Source organism: Cannabis sativa, chromosome 6 (genome assembly GCF_029168945.1).
Source record: "Cannabis sativa cultivar Pink pepper isolate KNU-18-1 chromosome 6, ASM2916894v1, whole genome shotgun sequence".
NCBI classification, from domain to species: Eukaryota; Viridiplantae; Streptophyta; class Magnoliopsida; order Rosales; family Cannabaceae; genus Cannabis; species Cannabis sativa.
In genome coordinates this window covers 68,652,123-68,669,186 of record NC_083606.1, presented here as the reverse complement: position 1 = coordinate 68,669,186, position 17,064 = coordinate 68,652,123, and the positions used below count along the sequence as shown (strand labels likewise).

Here is a 17,064-nt window from a genome sequence, read left to right as displayed (position 1 = left end):
TGAAATACATATGAAAGTAAGCAAGATCACTTTTCAGTTCTCAACAGTCAAACCCCAAATTATTTTTTAAAAACCTTTCAAATTTTAATGCCTTTCTTTGATGAACACTTTCAACCAAACGTGAAAGAAAATATATAAATTTAAATTAATTAATTATTTTTTATTGTCAATATTTTTTTTCTTCAAAAATTAAAAAAAACATTATGCTGATGTAGCTGAGGTTGTCGGTTTTGAGTCTCAACTGGATCTGAACAGTTGTGGTGAACTCTCTCTCTCTCTCTTCTCGTATTCCTTCACAATCACTCTTCTTCAATCTCAATCACCATCATCATCATCATCTCTACCCGTTAGTTTCTTTGTCATTTTCTTCAATCAACAACCAAACTTTCTCTTCAGATCCATTTGGGTTTTCTAAATTTCGGTCATTTATTTTTCGCGCTCCAAACCCATTTCTCCAAATCCCTGTTTGGCTTCTCAGAAAATAATTTCCCCAAATTTTCTCTTCTGGGTTGGGGTTTTTTGAGCTTGTTCTCTAATACCCATTTCGTCAAATCTTCCCAGAAACGAGAAAAAACTCATCTTGTCGCGAATCACGTCTGCAATTCTCAGTTCAGACCCATTTTTTATCTAAGTGTATGAGACACTCCTCGAAGCAGAGGATTCGTTTTCTCTTCTTATTTTCTTTCTACCCAAACACTATTTGTTGAATTTTCTGTTTTGTTAGATCTGGGTAAACATGAAGGAATCGACTCAGGGGACTGAGCCTATTGGGCAAAACCTCATAAAGCTCATAAGCAACCTCTGTTTCTCAGTTTTTGTCTTCTCAGTCTTGGTCTTCACAGTCATAGCCATTACTTACCAACCCCCAGATCCATGGCTGGAATCAGCTCCTGCCCTAACAAAACTCTTCACCCAGAACGAAAACGCCACCTTCAAAAACGACGATTCAATCCTCAAAACGGGCGAGGATATGGTCCCAGTTGTAGTGGCTCCTTCTATTTCTCCATCCATATCCAATCCCATTACTGAGTTGGCTATAGAGAAAAGTGAATCTTTGATAAACGATTCGAGTACCCAATTGAACTGTGAGGATCTAGAGAAAGTGAATTGTTCGGATCCCCGAGCTTTAATCGCTATTGAGAGGTTCAATTTAAAGGTTTTCAAGTCTATTGTGTTCTTGGAGTATCAAACACCAGTTAATGGATCTAAACCAGATGAATGTGATGTAATGTGGCGATTTCGGAACAAGAAGGAGAAATCATGGAGAAAGTATAGGGATTTCAGGAGGTTTAAGCTCACATTTGGTGAGAATTGTACTTACGAAGTGGCTCATGCTGGTGGCTGGCATTCTGGTGTCAATGCTCGTCGATTTAGGACCCGAATTGGCAATGGAACGAGGTCTAGACTCGCGCCGCAGCCTCCTCGGGATGATCAGATAAACGACACCATTCCAAGCTTGGGATCAGAGACTAGCTTCAGGAGAGGAAGGTACTTGTATTACTCTCGTGGTGGTGATTATTGTAAAGGAATGAATCAATATATGTGGAGTTTCTTATGTGGTTTAGGTGAAGCAATGTACTTGAATAGAACTTTAGTTATGGATTTTAGTATATGTTTGGCTGCTACTTATAATCCTAGTAACAAAGATGAGGAAGGAAAAGATTTTAGATACTATTTCGATTTCGAGCATTTGAAGGAAGCTGCTCCTGTAGTTGAGGAGGGTGAGTTTTTGAGAGATTGGAAGAAATGGAATCGTAGTCATAAGAGGAAAGTTCCTGTTAGGAAAGTTGTAACTCATAAGGTTACTCCTATGCAGCTTAAGAAAGATAGGAGCACAATCGTATGGAGGCAATTCGATGCTCCCGAGCCAGAGAATTACTGGTACAGAGTTTGTGAGGGTCAAGCTTCAAAGTACATTCAAAGACCATGGCATGCTTTGTGGAAATCTAAGAGGTTGATGAACATTGTCACCGAGATTAGCGGTCAAATGGACTGGGATTTCGATGCTGCACATGTGGTTCGGGGTGCCAAGGCACAAAACAAAGAGCTGTGGCCTCATTTGGATTATGATACTTCTCCAGATATGCTTATTGAGAAGATTAAAGGGATGGTTCGACCAGGAAGGCATCTTTACATTGCAACCAATGAACCATACTATAACTATTTTGATAAATTGAGGTCTCAGTATAAGGTTCATTTGCTTGATGATTACAATGTATTGTGGGGGAATACTAGTGAGTGGTACAATGAGACAATGCAGTTGAATAATAATAGACCAGTTGAGTTTGATGGGTACATGAGAGTTGCAGTGGATACTGAGGTACTTTACAGGGCAAAGACAAAGGTTGAAACTTTCTATAATTTGACAAAAGATTGCAAGGATGGAGTCAATACATGCTGACCAGATTGAGATACCATTTATTGCTTTGGTTTTTTCTTTCTATAAAACTTGATTCAGTTTCTGAATTATATACCATTTGGGTTCATTGCAGGCTTCCTTGTTGTATTTTGCTTTGTTCTTTTTTTTTTTAGTATAGGCTATATTCATGTTGATCACAAGAGGCCTATTTTGTACTATAGATACAAGTTAGCTTGCCCCTTTTACTTCATTTTTTTCTTCACTTCTCAAAATGTTGACCATCCTCTGAAATTTTTAATGAAGTGTTATTCTATTTTAAGATTTATGATTCTTGTTTTTCTTCTTTTGTCCATTATCTTGTTTTGCTTGTCTAGAAAAGGCTCAAAGATCTTTAGTGGTGGAGAAATTCAAAGAGGCTTATGCAAATGGTGTTGTATTGATCATTGAAGTTTATTTGGGGAAATATATATAATCTTATATTTAAGTGGGGTCAAGTGTCAATGTCCAATTCATGTACCTAACTTAATATTCACTAAAAAAATTAACATTATGGTATTGAAAGTCATGAATCTTTAAAATTAAATGTCCATATTTTAAGTTTTCAAAATCTAAAATTCCTAACAATGAGAATTTTTTGTGTAGTTTTTTCCCCTTTCTAATACAACATATGAACTCATTCTTTTCCATGTCATAACACACTCAGATTGTAGAACAAATGGAAATTCAAATACAAATAAAAAATAAATGAATTACTTAAAATTAAAATATATTAGAAAACTTGAGAGAAAAAAGTAAAGAATTTAGGTGGTTCAGATCGTTAAATAGATCATAGTCTACAAATCACTTGTATTACAATTAAAATTTCATAAGAATGGAGGTTTGTAATGATTTTGGCAACACTTAGGTTTGAGAACTAAAATTTGAATCGTTTTACATGTGTAGGCTAGTCCTACCAAACACAAGTCAAATAAAATAAACCTAATGCGAAGTTAATCTCCAATATCCTCACTAATGGAGAGTTCACATCCGTTAAGACTAAACTATCTTTCTTATATAAGGCCTGATGGATTGGCCTAATCTGGCGTATAACCATTGTTGACGTATTTTGTCTCATAGTGATGTGACATGTGTCAATTATGTTATTTGAAAGAGTCTGAGAAAGGTGCGCTTACCTTGTGTTATAATAGTGAAAGTGGATGCACGAATCCTTAGGATTATTTTATTTCATGAGAAATATATTTTGCCATTTGCAACGAGACTGCCCTGTGTCAAAGGTTGCATGCTAACTATGTGTACCTACTTAAAATATGTCAAAGGAAGTCTACTCTAGTACTAGTCATATGTGTACCCTCATTATGGATGCAGAGTGAAGAGACGTCACACTCTTTAAAGGACTTGTCTCGAAATCTAGCAATGATCTTTCTAAACATAATGACCTTCGAAGTTTCAAACTTTACCCAGAGATCCTATCTGAACGCCCTGAGTTTGTTGTCCGCAAGTGGACTCACACAGAATATCCAAAATAGTGAAACACGCATTTTTATCTTCATTTGGAAGGTAGCAATTCATTTGGAAAAGAAGATTTAAAGTCAATTATTATAATATTGTGACTAAAAAAACAACAAATTATTCATATTTTAGGAGACTTCTTTAATACAAACCCTAAATGAGATAGTAATGTATTAATATTTATTTCTATTTTGACTTGTGAAGAAATTACAACCTTAATTTATCTATACAACGATGTTTATTATTTACACTGTTAAAATAAGAGTAAGAGTTTAATACAATTTTTTTTTTTTGTTGTGTGTAACAAATTATTTGAACTATAATTTTATTAACTCCTTTTGATCAATATATGCACGCTTTTCTTCAAAAAAAAAAAAAAAACTATCAGAAATATATTTTTAATTTTATATACAAATTATATATGATAAAAATAAATAATAAACATATATATATCAAATATATATAAATAATAGATAATAAAAATACATATTTCATTTATAAAATTTTATATTCAAATAAACATAAGCGATATATTTTTATAAATTATATATAAATTTTTAATAAACAAATTATATTAATTCAATTGAAACATTATCATAATAAACATACTAGATTAATAATAACATTATAAACATTAATAATACTAATTAAATATTTACCAAACATACACATATACACTGTTTATAAACAAAATTTGTATATATATATATATATATTTTTTTTTTTTATTTTATATTATATTTTAGTAATATATTACTTTAGTAATACATCAAATATAAATATTGACTTATGTATTTAGATATTTAAGTATTTTTTTTTTTTCATTTTTACACTTCAAAATATTTTTTTTACGAAAAATTTAGATAGTAACCCACATAGTAACCAACAGAACAACTTAAATCGCAACCAAAATCTATATAGCAACCTATATAAAAACTACTGGAGCAACCCAAACCGTAAATTAAAAAAAAGTTAAAAAATAATACATAGGACAATTCATTTTTTTTTTTATAGAAAATCAATTAAGAATAACCATTATGTTAAAATTGTAAATATATATGTTTATTTGTAAATATTTATATTATAAAAGGGTTTATTTATAACTATATAAATGTGTATGTGTATTTCGAAATATTTATAAAATTATAAATTACCCTAGTCTTTTTCTTGGCCCATATCTTGTAGAAGTGTATTAAACTCACATCTCCAATCATTTAATATAGGGTAAATACTATTTTAGACATTGTGTTTTACAAAAGTTACCAATTTGACTCTCTGTTTTATTAAATGACAAAATAGATCCTGCATTTTCTATAATGGTACAAATAGGACACCGGACTAATTTTTTGTCAAAATTAAATTTAATAATAATTCGATCTAAAAGTATTATGACAAAACTGTTTACATTTTTTGTATTCGTTCATGTTAAAAATTATCTTCAAGTTAGTTATATTAAAAAAAAAATTGTAAAAAAATAAGCTCAGGGTCTAATTTTTAACATTTTAGAAAATAAATGGTCTATTTTGTTATTTAACAAAACAGAAAGTCCAATTAATATTTTTTGCAAAATTAGTATTTACCTTTTTTTCATATCTATTTTGTTGAAATAAATAGAGAGAATGGCCTGTCGTATTATCACTATCGTTATAACTTTTTTCATAGAAAACGACGTCGTCTGAATCATCACATACATAATAAACCCATCATCCACTTCGCCCCACTCCTCTCCCACTGCCTTGCCGTACCTCTTTCTATTTTCTCGCTCACATTAATCTGTTTGGTTACTCAGAAAATTTTCCATTCTTTGATTTTCTCCGAACTTTACTACAATCCCCTTTCTCAAGCTTCTCGCCTAGGTATACATATGCCCTCACCTCTTTATTTTATTTTATTTTATTTGTTCATTACTCTCTCTCTCTCTCTCTCTAAACCTAATATTGAATTTCTTCGAATCGATCATGAATTTTGTCCTGTATTTTGACTATTTTTTTCGCATGAAATTTAATATTTTTGCACAATTTTTTCTTATTGAACTCAAGGATAGGGCTACTTGTTTTGATTTTGCTTACATTTAGTTTTCTTTTTTAAAATAATATTATTATTTTGTTATTTTTATGCTTATAATTTACAACAATTTCACTAGTGGGTTTGTTAAGAAAGTGCATAGTGTATAGATTTTAGTTTAGGATTTAGGTTGCAATATGCATTTTTTTTTTATTTCCTTTATTTTGTATTTATTTTGAGTTCCATGAGTGTAATTAGGTTTGTTGTGAGATAAACAAAGTGCTTATGAATGATGCACCATGTATAATTAAGAGGAAATCATTATAGGGCAATGCAGAGTTCTCATTTTGATATTGTTAATGGGAATTGGGTAGAAAGAATTAAGTACATTACTGCAAAGTATACACATGGTAGGGTCTTCTATAAATTTAATGCAGGCTAAAACTGACAGCTTTGGTCTTAGATAGGTTTTTACTCTTTTTAAGAGCTGTTAAGAGGAAAAATGTACATGGGGAGTTGGTCTTTCGGGACCATGTGTGCGATTTTTGTGCAAGTTTTTATCTTGATGATTTTGAAATTATGAAATGAATGTTAAGGCGTGTTAGAATCGTGAAATTTTGAAATTTGATTTAAGCTGTTTAGTAACTAGAATGCTGAATCAGTTTAGGGGTATAAAGTTTTTATCTTCAATTGTATTTCACTTGGCTCTACCGGTACTTCTAATATTTTAATCTTGTATGTGTTTAAGATTCTTAAACTACTTTAGGAGTTTCATATACAAAAATCATAATTTGTGAACTATATTGGAGCTAATGTAAATATCAAATGGGTCGTGAAGAATATTTTTCATGTTACTTTATCAGGTATTTGATTTTACTTCTTTACTTTAGAGGCTGATTATTGGGATTTTTTGCCCTTTGCTTCAGTATATTTAATACGATTACATTCATGCATAGATGCATAAAGACATAGTACATACTAACTTGGATGTGTGCACGTTTAAACTGTTAGTTTCAGATGAAGAGGGCTTTAAGTTATTTGTTGCTGCATATATTGCATATTTTTTTTACTTAATCAGTTATTTTTGCTTGAACATTAGGCATGTTGATCCATAGAGTACATTTGACTATTGGAGCTAAGAAGACGAGGACATGAGAAGTCTTTGACGTCATCTGGGTAAATTTGAGTATTTGAAAAACAATTCCTTTGCTATCAAGATAGTGTCTTTGGGACATATATTTTTAAGGTGAATGTTCCTTTTTTTACATTGTAAAGGAGTCTTTTTTTTTCCTTGGATTTTGGAAGTCTTGCTCTTTGGCTGTTTGGCATATTTCTCATCAGTTTGATTATGTTCTTTTTCTAATTCAGTTTTCTATATGGATATTTTTCAGATCTCATTGTTGTTGTTGTTTTTAAAGAATAAGATGCAATTGATGAAATGAAAACATGTCTGTTGCCTTGATCATTCTATATTACCAGTGTTGCTCTTATGGATAGATAATATAGATTCAAAGAACAGAAAATTCCTTATTCTGCATTTTGGGTTGTACTTGCTTCGTAATTTTTCACATTTTGGCAACAATTTTTTTTTGATGAACGATTTTTGGCAACAGTTTTTGTTGGCCTTATTATTAACTTTGTTGTTTCAATGACATGAATTCACTTAGAACATGGTTGTGTATGTAGCTAAAATGTATGGCCTTTTCATGATTTAAGGGTATTGTTTCTTAAATTGCTGATACTTGGTAGGGCCGTAAGCCAACACAAAGCATAAAATTACTAGCTCATTAGATACTAATTTTGGTATGTTCTGCTAGCAGCTTGGATGTAATACGATGGACGATGGCAGGCACCACGAAACTAGCAGACATAAGGTGGACTATTACAGAGCCTCACACTCTCCGGTAACCAGAACACAGATACTAGAAAAAAATATTATTGATTATCTTTTTTAAGCTATCAAATTCTTGATTCACTTGAATGGAATAGAATTGAAATGTGCAGTGGAATATGATGGCCCCACATCAAGTGAAGGAACCGAATGCTTTAGTTATGAATAAAAAGATCATGTCCATAATTGCTGAGAGGGATGCTGCCATACGAGAGAGGAATGCAGCAGTGTCTGAAAAGAATGAAGCATTGGCTGAAAGGGATGAGGCTCGCCGGCAGCGAGATGAGGTAATGGCTCAGAGGGATTCAGCCTTGTTGGAAAGAGATAACGCCCTTGCAGCCCTTCAAGTTAGGAATAGTTCCATGAGTGTAACACTGTGTGGGGGAGTTCAACGTGGAGTGAAGCGCACGAACCACCCATCAACTCATATGCCTAACATGGCTTTAGCTACTTATGACTCAAAGGAAACGCAGATAACCGATGCCTTCCCCATTACAGTTATATCTTCTGATGCTATCAAGTCACCTCAGACAAAGCGACCAAAGGTGAACAAGGGACATTCATCCAGGGAGTCAAAGCCACCGCGAAAGAAAGTAGCAGAGGATCTGAACAGACGAGCTACCTCTGATGGCACAAAGTATAGAACAGAGTGGGATAGTCAGGATGTGGGCTTGAACCTCATAACTTTTGATGAGTCTATCATGCCAGTGCCGGTTTGCTCCTGCACTGGTGTTTCTCGACAGTGTTACAAATGGGGGAGCGGTGGATGGCAGTCATCATGTTGCACAACAAATATGTCAATGTACCCTCTGCCACAAATACCAAATAAGCGGCATGCAAGAATGGGTGGACGAAAGATGAGTGGAAGTGTTTTCACGAGATTGCTTAGTCGGCTAGCGGCACAAGGCCATGATTTATCAATACCACTAGATCTAAGGGAATATTGGGCCCGGCATGGGACAAATCGATATATTACAATCAAATAGCTTGAGAAAAAAAAAGAAATCATTTGGGAGGGTTGATTTTTCGATTTGAGCAGCTCACTCTTCGTTTACTCTACTCCTTGAATTTCAACTAATTTTAACTTACCAGATTTAGCTGATCTGCATGAAAGGAATAGAGGTTCTTGATATGGTAGTTTTTCAACATCTCCTGTTGGCTCAGACTGTTTTGTGATTAAACTCAGGATTTCTAAGCCCAATGAGAGAGACTTTTGTAAAGTACAATACCTTCTAGACGCGGCAGTGACATGGCAGTCTAGCTGGCTCTTTCCTCTATGAACATGGCGAAGCTCGAATTATCTTTGATTCTCCATAAAGAATTGTGAGATTTTCTTCCTACCCTTTTCATTTCATAAAAGCAGGATATAAATTTTATGGCTGAAGGCTGCTGCCATGACTGTAGGTTGCCATGTTTCCTGAGAAATTGGGTGGAAACATCGAGATGTAATGTCTTTAAAGACTTTTAGATGATTTCGTAGGGCATCAGATTAGTGAAATTTATGATTGTAGTTGTTGCTAGTTTCATACTTGGAACCAAAACAAGTAGATTACTGGTTTTAAGTAACTTAATTTTCCATGTGCAGCTTTATCAAGTTACTGACATGCATTTCTTAAGTTAGCAGTCCAACTTTTTGCTTTAAATTAGTGAATAATAATCATATATGGATGGACATTAGAAAGAAAAGATTCCATGGTTCTTGTGTCTCAAGCTATTATGAATGGTGGCAACACGTGTTGGCGTGTTGTGGTTGTGTTCATGTGGCATCTTATTTGACTTGTTTTTATATTTCGTGTCTAGTTAACTCACTTAATTTTCCTAATCTTAATAAAAAATTGTATCGTATTTGTGTTGACCTAGTTTTGACATGTTTTGCCGCTCTTGTAGCTAGAATTGTAGAAAGAGATAAATTCAGAGTTCCATTAGATATCGACTTATATATAGTTTGTATACCTATTTATATATAGGTTTTTTTTTTTTTAAAAAAAATATTTCAAATTCTTAAAAAAAAAAAAAGATTTAGAATTGTTTTTTAATTCAACATGAATTAATAAATATTTATTATTTGAGTTGCAACCTACTTTTTTCGACTCCAATATGTGAAAATCGTATTGAAAATCGTATTGTATGTGTTAAAACTCGATTTGCCTAGAATTTATCATATTATCAATGGAATTTATCATTTCAATTTTTTTGAGAGAATTATTACATAAAAAAAAAAAATATAAATTGACATTTTATTTATAAAAATACTTTCATAAGATAAAGTCAACATTTATACTTTTTATGTAATTTTAATTGCCAAAATACCACTTACACTATCATCACTTACACAATCAAACGAAAGTTGCATCAGATGAAAGATTCAATCAGACGATGGTTGCAGGGTGGTTGCTAGGTGGTTGGCCGAAGGTTGCATCAGACGAAGGTTTCAATCAGACAAAATAACTGTTAGCAAAATGTTTATGCAACATTAAAAATCAGAACAGTGTTTTCACGTACGTAACTCTATCTACATGTCTCTTTATGATTTAATATGAACAAATTCACCATTAGAAATTTGAAAAACAACAAAAATTGCACCATGATAAACATTTTACTATAGTATTGATGTATTTTTTTTGGATTATACTTGAGTTGGATTGTTAGGGAACTCCAATTCAACTTTTTGAGATACAGTAGAACCTCTATTTAAGAATACTCTATTCAAGAATAATCTTTAATTTGTTATAAAAAAATCAAATCCCAATTTGGGACAGTTATAAATAAGAATAACCTCTAAATTGTAATTAGTTATGCATTTTTTTAAGTCCCGTATTAACAAAGTATACTTCTATATAAAAATAATTACATCTTAATAAAATATATACATATGTTTTGTAAATTTATTTAATAATTTTATTCCAAATTGTAATATATGTATTAACATTATATTTACTCTATAATAATTCTATTATAATATAGTATTAATAATTATTTATTGTTATTATTATTACATTGATATTTTTTGGTATTTTAATTTTTTTTTCTAGTGTACCTCTATTTAGTTATAACCTCTCAATTAGAATATAATTTGCTTGGTCCCAAGTGTATTCTTGAATAGAGGTTCTACTGTATGTCTTTCATGGATCTAAAAATTGAAGTCAGGACATTAGTTTTATGCAAATTAAACTGAATTTTCAATTGAATTTTAGTTTCGTAGTAGTTTTTCTACACTTTTTTTATGAATTCGAAACATCCCCTGTTTTGATTGATTCTGGTCGTCTTCTCAGGTGAAGTTGCTAGAATTAATGGTGGTTCTCTTTCTGATTGAATTTTCGTTTCAGTTGCGTTGGGTTGCTGCGTAGTTGCACGATGGTTGTGTGATAATTGCCTAGGAAGCATGCATTCTAGGTTAAATGTGTGTGTGAGTGGTATTTGTGTAATTTTTTTTATTTAGGTTGTATATTTATTTATTTGAAAGTATTTTTGTAAAATTATTACTTTTTTTGGTTAAAATTGAGAAAAGCCCTAAACATAAACCCATAGAAGGTTATTTTTAGGGATTTTTACCCAACATATTTTGAAATTTCTTATTTTTTTTATTGTGGGGTAGAATTTTTTTAAAAAATATTATGTTTTTTTTTTTTCAAAAATATTGTGTACTTTGTTAAGTTTTCACTGTTGTTCCATGGTTGTTTTTTAGTTATTTCATGATTGTTTTTAATTGTTTTGTTTTATTGTTTTACTGTTTTTTTATAAAAAAAAGAAAATAGTATTTTTATAAAAAAAAATTATGTGGTAGTAAAATTGTAAACCTTTATCCAAAATCTAGTATTTTTATAAAAATCCCTTGAGGGTTTTCTATTTTTACTAAAGTAGTTTTTTTTTTTTTTTTTTTTTTTTTTTACATTTTTATAGAAATCCATGTAGAAACCAACCGAACAACTTAAATCCACATAACAATTCACATATAGCAATTATTGGAGCAACTATTAAAGCAACTCAAACTGTAAAAATAATAAAAAAAAATATATATATAGAATAATTCTCCTATATATATATTTTTAAAAAATTATTTAGTGGAAAAAATTAATAAAAGAAAAAAAAGTTAAAAAATTACGAGAAAAACAGTTGAAGGTAACCATAAGGGCAACTAATTATTTCATTAGCGTAACCAGTTACTTTATATTCTTTTCTCATATTTTTTAATTTTTTTGAATTTTTCCCATAAATAATTATTTTTAAAAAATTATATTTTTATACTAATAGTATAAAAACCTATAAAATATATAATTTTCACTATTATTATTATTATTAACGAGAGACTCAATACAAATAGTACTGAATGAAAAGATGTGGATCCAAAGATACATAAGTTTACTTCTAAGGCATTCATATCTTCCATGATCCACCTCAATAAAATAGTTTATCTTTCTTGAAAGTTAGCAACTTCATTAAGAAGAGTACATTTAATTTAGAAAGATTATTCTCATACATTTATTATTGCTAGACTAAGATTTTTTTTTCTTATATATTCCACTAAGAACTATTAGAAGAAGAAAAAATAGGTGTCGGTGTATAATAGACATAGACTAGTAAGTTTAATTAGACCAAGTCCAAAATATTGGCTACTTAATTTTGGTATCATCACAACAATTGACATATATATATATATACATTAAAGTCAAAATGTTTGATCTTTTTGTTGGAATATGATATATTGAAATTAGCTTGAAGATGCTTTTCACCAAAAACCAAAAGAATTTCCAACAACAAACCAAAGTTTGATCATGTTGGTGCATTCATAACTAACATATGGCACTCATCACTTCACTTGTGTATTATTTTGTGTCCACAACTTTAAATTAATGTATTTTGGGTTGATTGTCAATCAATCTAAGTGTTAAGTACATAAATACTAAAAACAAAATATATCATATTTTATATTATTAATCGGCAACTAAAAAGAACATCACTATATGATATACTTATATATATACAAATATAAATTATTACTCACTGTGTGAATATATTGCTCCACATACATATAAGTTAGTTCTTAATGAGTTATATTAAGTGAGTGACCGGTCTAAAAAAAAAATGGTGAGAGATTGAATCCATAGCCCAAATTAACTAGTATATTATATGACTTTAACAATGGATACCTGTAAGTGTTGAAAATTATATAATGTTATGACAAATTAAGCATACATAAAGATATTCAAATTCCAATCCAAGTTAGATTTTAAGAATACATTTTCTCTTTTTGAAAAACAAATAAATATTAAAGCTCCCATTTGCATGCATGGTTCTCTAAATCTTCCAAACCTACCTTATCCTTGTTATCTTATATTTTTAGGGTAAATTCTTGTTATACAATTCAACATTAGTTCGCTCGATTTTTTCTTCTCCATTAATTAAGTAACAAGAATCTTAATTGTTTAAAATTGACTATTTTAAACTCTGCTTTATTTTTATTTTTTTATACTGGGAGAGAAGATTTTGAAATTTTCTCTTTGTAAAGCAAAGTGTAGAACCACAAACCTATAATTATAATATAAATAGTATAATAGATAAAAAAAAAAATTGAATTATAATTTATCTAAACCCACATTAAATATAAATATTCTTTCCGGTAGTGACAAAAATAACACAGCTTACTATAAGGGTTATTAACTTAGTTTAATTAATTGTGTCATGCATGTTTTATTTGTAATTTTTTGTCCATTTTTTTGAAGTGATATAAAATTCAATAATATTAAATTAAATTTATAAATAATATTTATGTTTAAATATATAGTCTCTATCTAAATCCAAATCACTAGTCAAATAACTATTTGTAAGTCATCCAACTAACTATTAGGTATTCTTTAATTTTTTGTTTGGACTATAAAATTTCAGGTTTGAATTTATCGTTCCTAACTTTTTCATGGCCAAAGAATCAATAATTTCTAATGTTGGTGTTGGTGATGTTGAACTTGATGAGGTAATATATATTTTTACTTTAATGTTTAAACCTCAAATACTCAAATGATGAAACATACATGTAATATTTTTAATAGTATGAGTCAGGATTCAAGATTTTTGATCTGTGGAGACTTAATTATTATAAAAATATTTATTATTTACTTTATATTAAAATTATAATTATTTTATGGGATTTTTTTTATTATTTTATTGTATAATTATTTAACTAAATAGAAGATACTTAATTTTTTTAACACTAACTTTTTTTTTATTAGGGCTATAGCCCCCACACTATCATTGGTGTGTCCGTCCCTATGTACCCTTAATCGCGTACCATAAAAGTTTTTCGAATTCAGCTTTTGTCATATGAATGGGTTACTAAAACAGTGATATGAACTAATTGTGATAAAGAGACCAATCTCAATAAACACTTCACACAAATAAATGATTAATTAAACTCATAACAATGAGACTTATTGAAAATACAAAGAAACATAAAAACAACAAATAAAAGAAAAAATACAGCAGATCTATAACCCAAATCCCAAATGCTAGCCACCCTTTCAATCAATTTATAATTTGAAACAACCCAAAATTGATTTAGCATAATTAAAAAATCTTAATGAAATTTTGTTATAGTGAAAGATAATTGAGTTCGTCCATTTAGGGTCCCAACTTTCTAAATTGATTTGTTTCATCAAATGATTGAGGAGCAACTAAAGCTATAATTGTAATAACAATAAATTAATACTACTAATAATATTATGCCTTTGATTGATTGAGAAGTGAAACTATGTGTTTTTTTATTGCAAATACTAATAATATTATGCCTTTGATTGATTGAGAAATGAAACTATGTGTTTTTTTATTGCAAATACTAATAATATACCTTGATATGCTCCACCAATCTTGCTCACACAAAATCAAATTCTTTTCCATAAAAATAGATGAATACTACAAACAAACTAGTTTACTCTCCTTTTTCAAATATGTTCCTTAAATATATATATATATATATATATATATATATAAATATTAAAATTAAATTTTTACACCAAAAATATTTAAGTTGCATGTTCTAAAAATTTGAGGTAATTATACAATTTAGTATTTTTATCTACCCATCTAATAATTGAACAATAATTGAGATTAAGAGGTCTTAATTACACTATTGGGTGCAATTACTAAAATGTTCTATTTTAAATATTAGTTATTAAATAATATTATTATTTTTTTTGTATAATTAGTAACTATTTGATAAAAATATCACTTCACATCTAAAAACTAATTATTTTTTAAAATAAAGTATAATTACTAGAATATCTTGTAATTATATAGTGACTTTCAAATAGATCTATAGAGTATTAAGCTATTTTCACATAAGAGCAATTTTGAGTTTAATTACACCTACATGAGTAGTTTTTTAAGTAGTTTGTTTTCCCTTTTAATTTACCATCAACATGGTTGCAACCGTAAATATATATTGTTTTTTTTTAATATAAATATTGGGAGTGGAAGATTGGAAGTTATAGGACTTGCTTTTTGTGAGAAAAAGTGTGAACCATTAGGCTATGTTTATAACTGCCTGTATCTTTATATATTGTTAAATGTTGATGTGGTGGTGTATAATTATTCAAATAATTAAATTATATATCATTTAATTTTTTAATAAAATATTAAACTAATTAAATAAGATTATTGATAGTACTCAATAGCTAGATGTGATCATCCAATCAAATCTAAATTTAGTTAATTTATTCTTGCACGTATAACATTAAATCTAATTATTATTCTATTTCAAAAAAAAAAAAAAAAAAAAACTAATTATTATTCTGATTAATAGATTGAGTTCTTAATTATTGGTTCTGGTTATTATATGTCAATTTCAAACAATTGAAATAAAATAACTATAATTAGGACTTATTACGAAATAGATCTTATATACAATTAAAATGCAAATATATATAACATCAAACAAACCTAGATTTTCTTTGTTGAGAAAAGAGCAAAATTATTAATTCAATTCACTAAATCTTTTTTTTTTTTTAAAAAAAAAGCAAATTCTATTAAAATACACAAAGCCAAAATATCTAAAAATCATTACAATAATAGTTCTAGAATTAGAGGCAGAACGGTAAATCAGGCCACCAAACTCGAGACGAGTCAAAAGATAAAGTCAAACAAACAAGCGAATGAGCCATAACATTTTGAACTATTTTACAATGAACAAGAGAAATAAAAGAGAAAGAATGCCAAACATAAAAATAATATATTGAGCTATAATACTAAATTCAGTCTAACACATGTCTTTGTTGAAAATTTGTTGTGCTCCAATAAAAATATCAAACCAACAAGATTACAACTCTATGATAAATAATACAAAGGACAAAACATGCATAAATAATGTTATAACACTAAACAAAATATACACATAAAATAAGAATAGAGATGAAGAGAGGGATTACAACTCAAAGCAAAAAGCTACACATGAGACACAATATATAAATAATATATATATATATATATAAAAGAGATGTGAGAGCAATCTCAACACCACATACACCACAAGTGTATAATAGGGGAATCACAAAACTTAAACAAGGTCTTACACCTTTATCCAAAAGCTTATTTCCCCCTACCACAAGCACTTAGGGAAAAGAAAAGAATGGAAATAGCTTTCTCGATTTATCAAGCCTATAGTGTTTCTAGCAATGTGCTCTCTTGATAGAAACTTCTTCACCCAAAGTGAACCCTCTCTATTTATAGTATTTTGAGGATCACATTTGAAAATCAAATCCTTTCATCACATGGCTGTTACCAACATTTTAATTGGTGTTTAATGGGATAAAAAAGTTGGACAAGAGAGCTGGAAACAAGCTCAATTAATTTATACATGTTTATGAACGTTTTCAAAAATCTGGTTCCAAATGTTCGAAAACAACCATAAAACAACATAAAAACAACTATTAAACAATTGTTTCCAGAGAACTCAAAATGTAACTCTTCTGCGAGTTAAATCTTTTCCCAACGTCCCAATACCCATTTAAATGATAAATTGAGTATTGTAACAGTTTCTAACAGCTAGAAACTTATCCCATTAATTCCATAACTCCCATATGTAACAACTCATATAATTACATATTTATCAAATGTGATCCTTAAGTTACAATCTATTTTCAGATTTGTAACTCATCATATGTTACAATTTTATGTGTATTATTATACTATATATGATATAATATAACCTCCAACACATAATATATATTAATCTCCTATTAATATATAATTTGTAACATTTAAATATTTTAATCTATATTATATTATATCAAATAATATAACAGTCTTTCCTATT

The 17,064-nt window shown here is 29.4% G+C and overlaps 2 protein-coding genes across 4 annotated transcripts; both read left to right on the top strand.

Moving 5' to 3' along the window:
• The first annotated feature begins 132 nt into the window (after window positions 1–132).
• LOC115725076 (uncharacterized) lies at window positions 133–2,684 on the top strand. The gene has a single exon (XM_030654493.2). The coding sequence runs from the start codon at window positions 737–739 to the stop codon at window positions 2,399–2,401; it is 1,665 nt and encodes a 554-aa protein (XP_030510353.1). The 5' UTR covers window positions 133–736; the 3' UTR covers window positions 2,402–2,684.
• A 2,829-nt stretch (window positions 2,685–5,513) lies between these two features.
• Window positions 5,514–9,449, top strand: LOC115725653 (protein BASIC PENTACYSTEINE4). 3 transcript variants are annotated; one of them, XM_030655236.2, is made up of 4 exons: window positions 5,514–5,724; window positions 6,972–7,118; window positions 7,693–7,776; window positions 7,877–9,449. In XM_030655236.2, exons 3-4 carry the CDS (start codon window positions 7,708–7,710, stop codon window positions 8,747–8,749), a joined length of 942 nt encoding a protein of 313 aa, XP_030511096.1. In that variant the 5' UTR covers window positions 5,514–5,724; window positions 6,972–7,118; window positions 7,693–7,707; the 3' UTR covers window positions 8,750–9,449. The 3 variants fall into 3 exon arrangements, with proteins under 3 accessions (XP_030511096.1, XP_030511098.1, XP_030511097.1); XM_030655238.2 differs by having other exon boundaries at window positions 5,551–5,724; window positions 7,862–9,449; XM_030655237.2 differs by having other exon boundaries at window positions 5,551–5,724; window positions 7,690–7,776.
• The last annotated feature ends 7,615 nt before the right edge of the window (window positions 9,450–17,064 follow it).

What these genes read in the sequence shown, in the direction of transcription:
- LOC115725076 (XM_030654493.2), top strand. Translation starts at nt 737, where the DNA reads ATGAAGGAATCGACTCAGGGGACTGAGCCTATTGGGCAAAACCTCATA.
- LOC115725653 (XM_030655236.2), top strand. Translation starts at nt 7,708, where the DNA reads ATGGACGATGGCAGGCACCACGAAACTAGCAGACATAAGGTGGACTAT. An exon ending in ACAGAGCCTCACACTCTCCG is followed by an intron (nt 7,777 to 7,876) that starts GTAACCAGAACA and finishes TGAAATGTGCAG; the next exon opens with TGGAATATGATGGCCCCACA.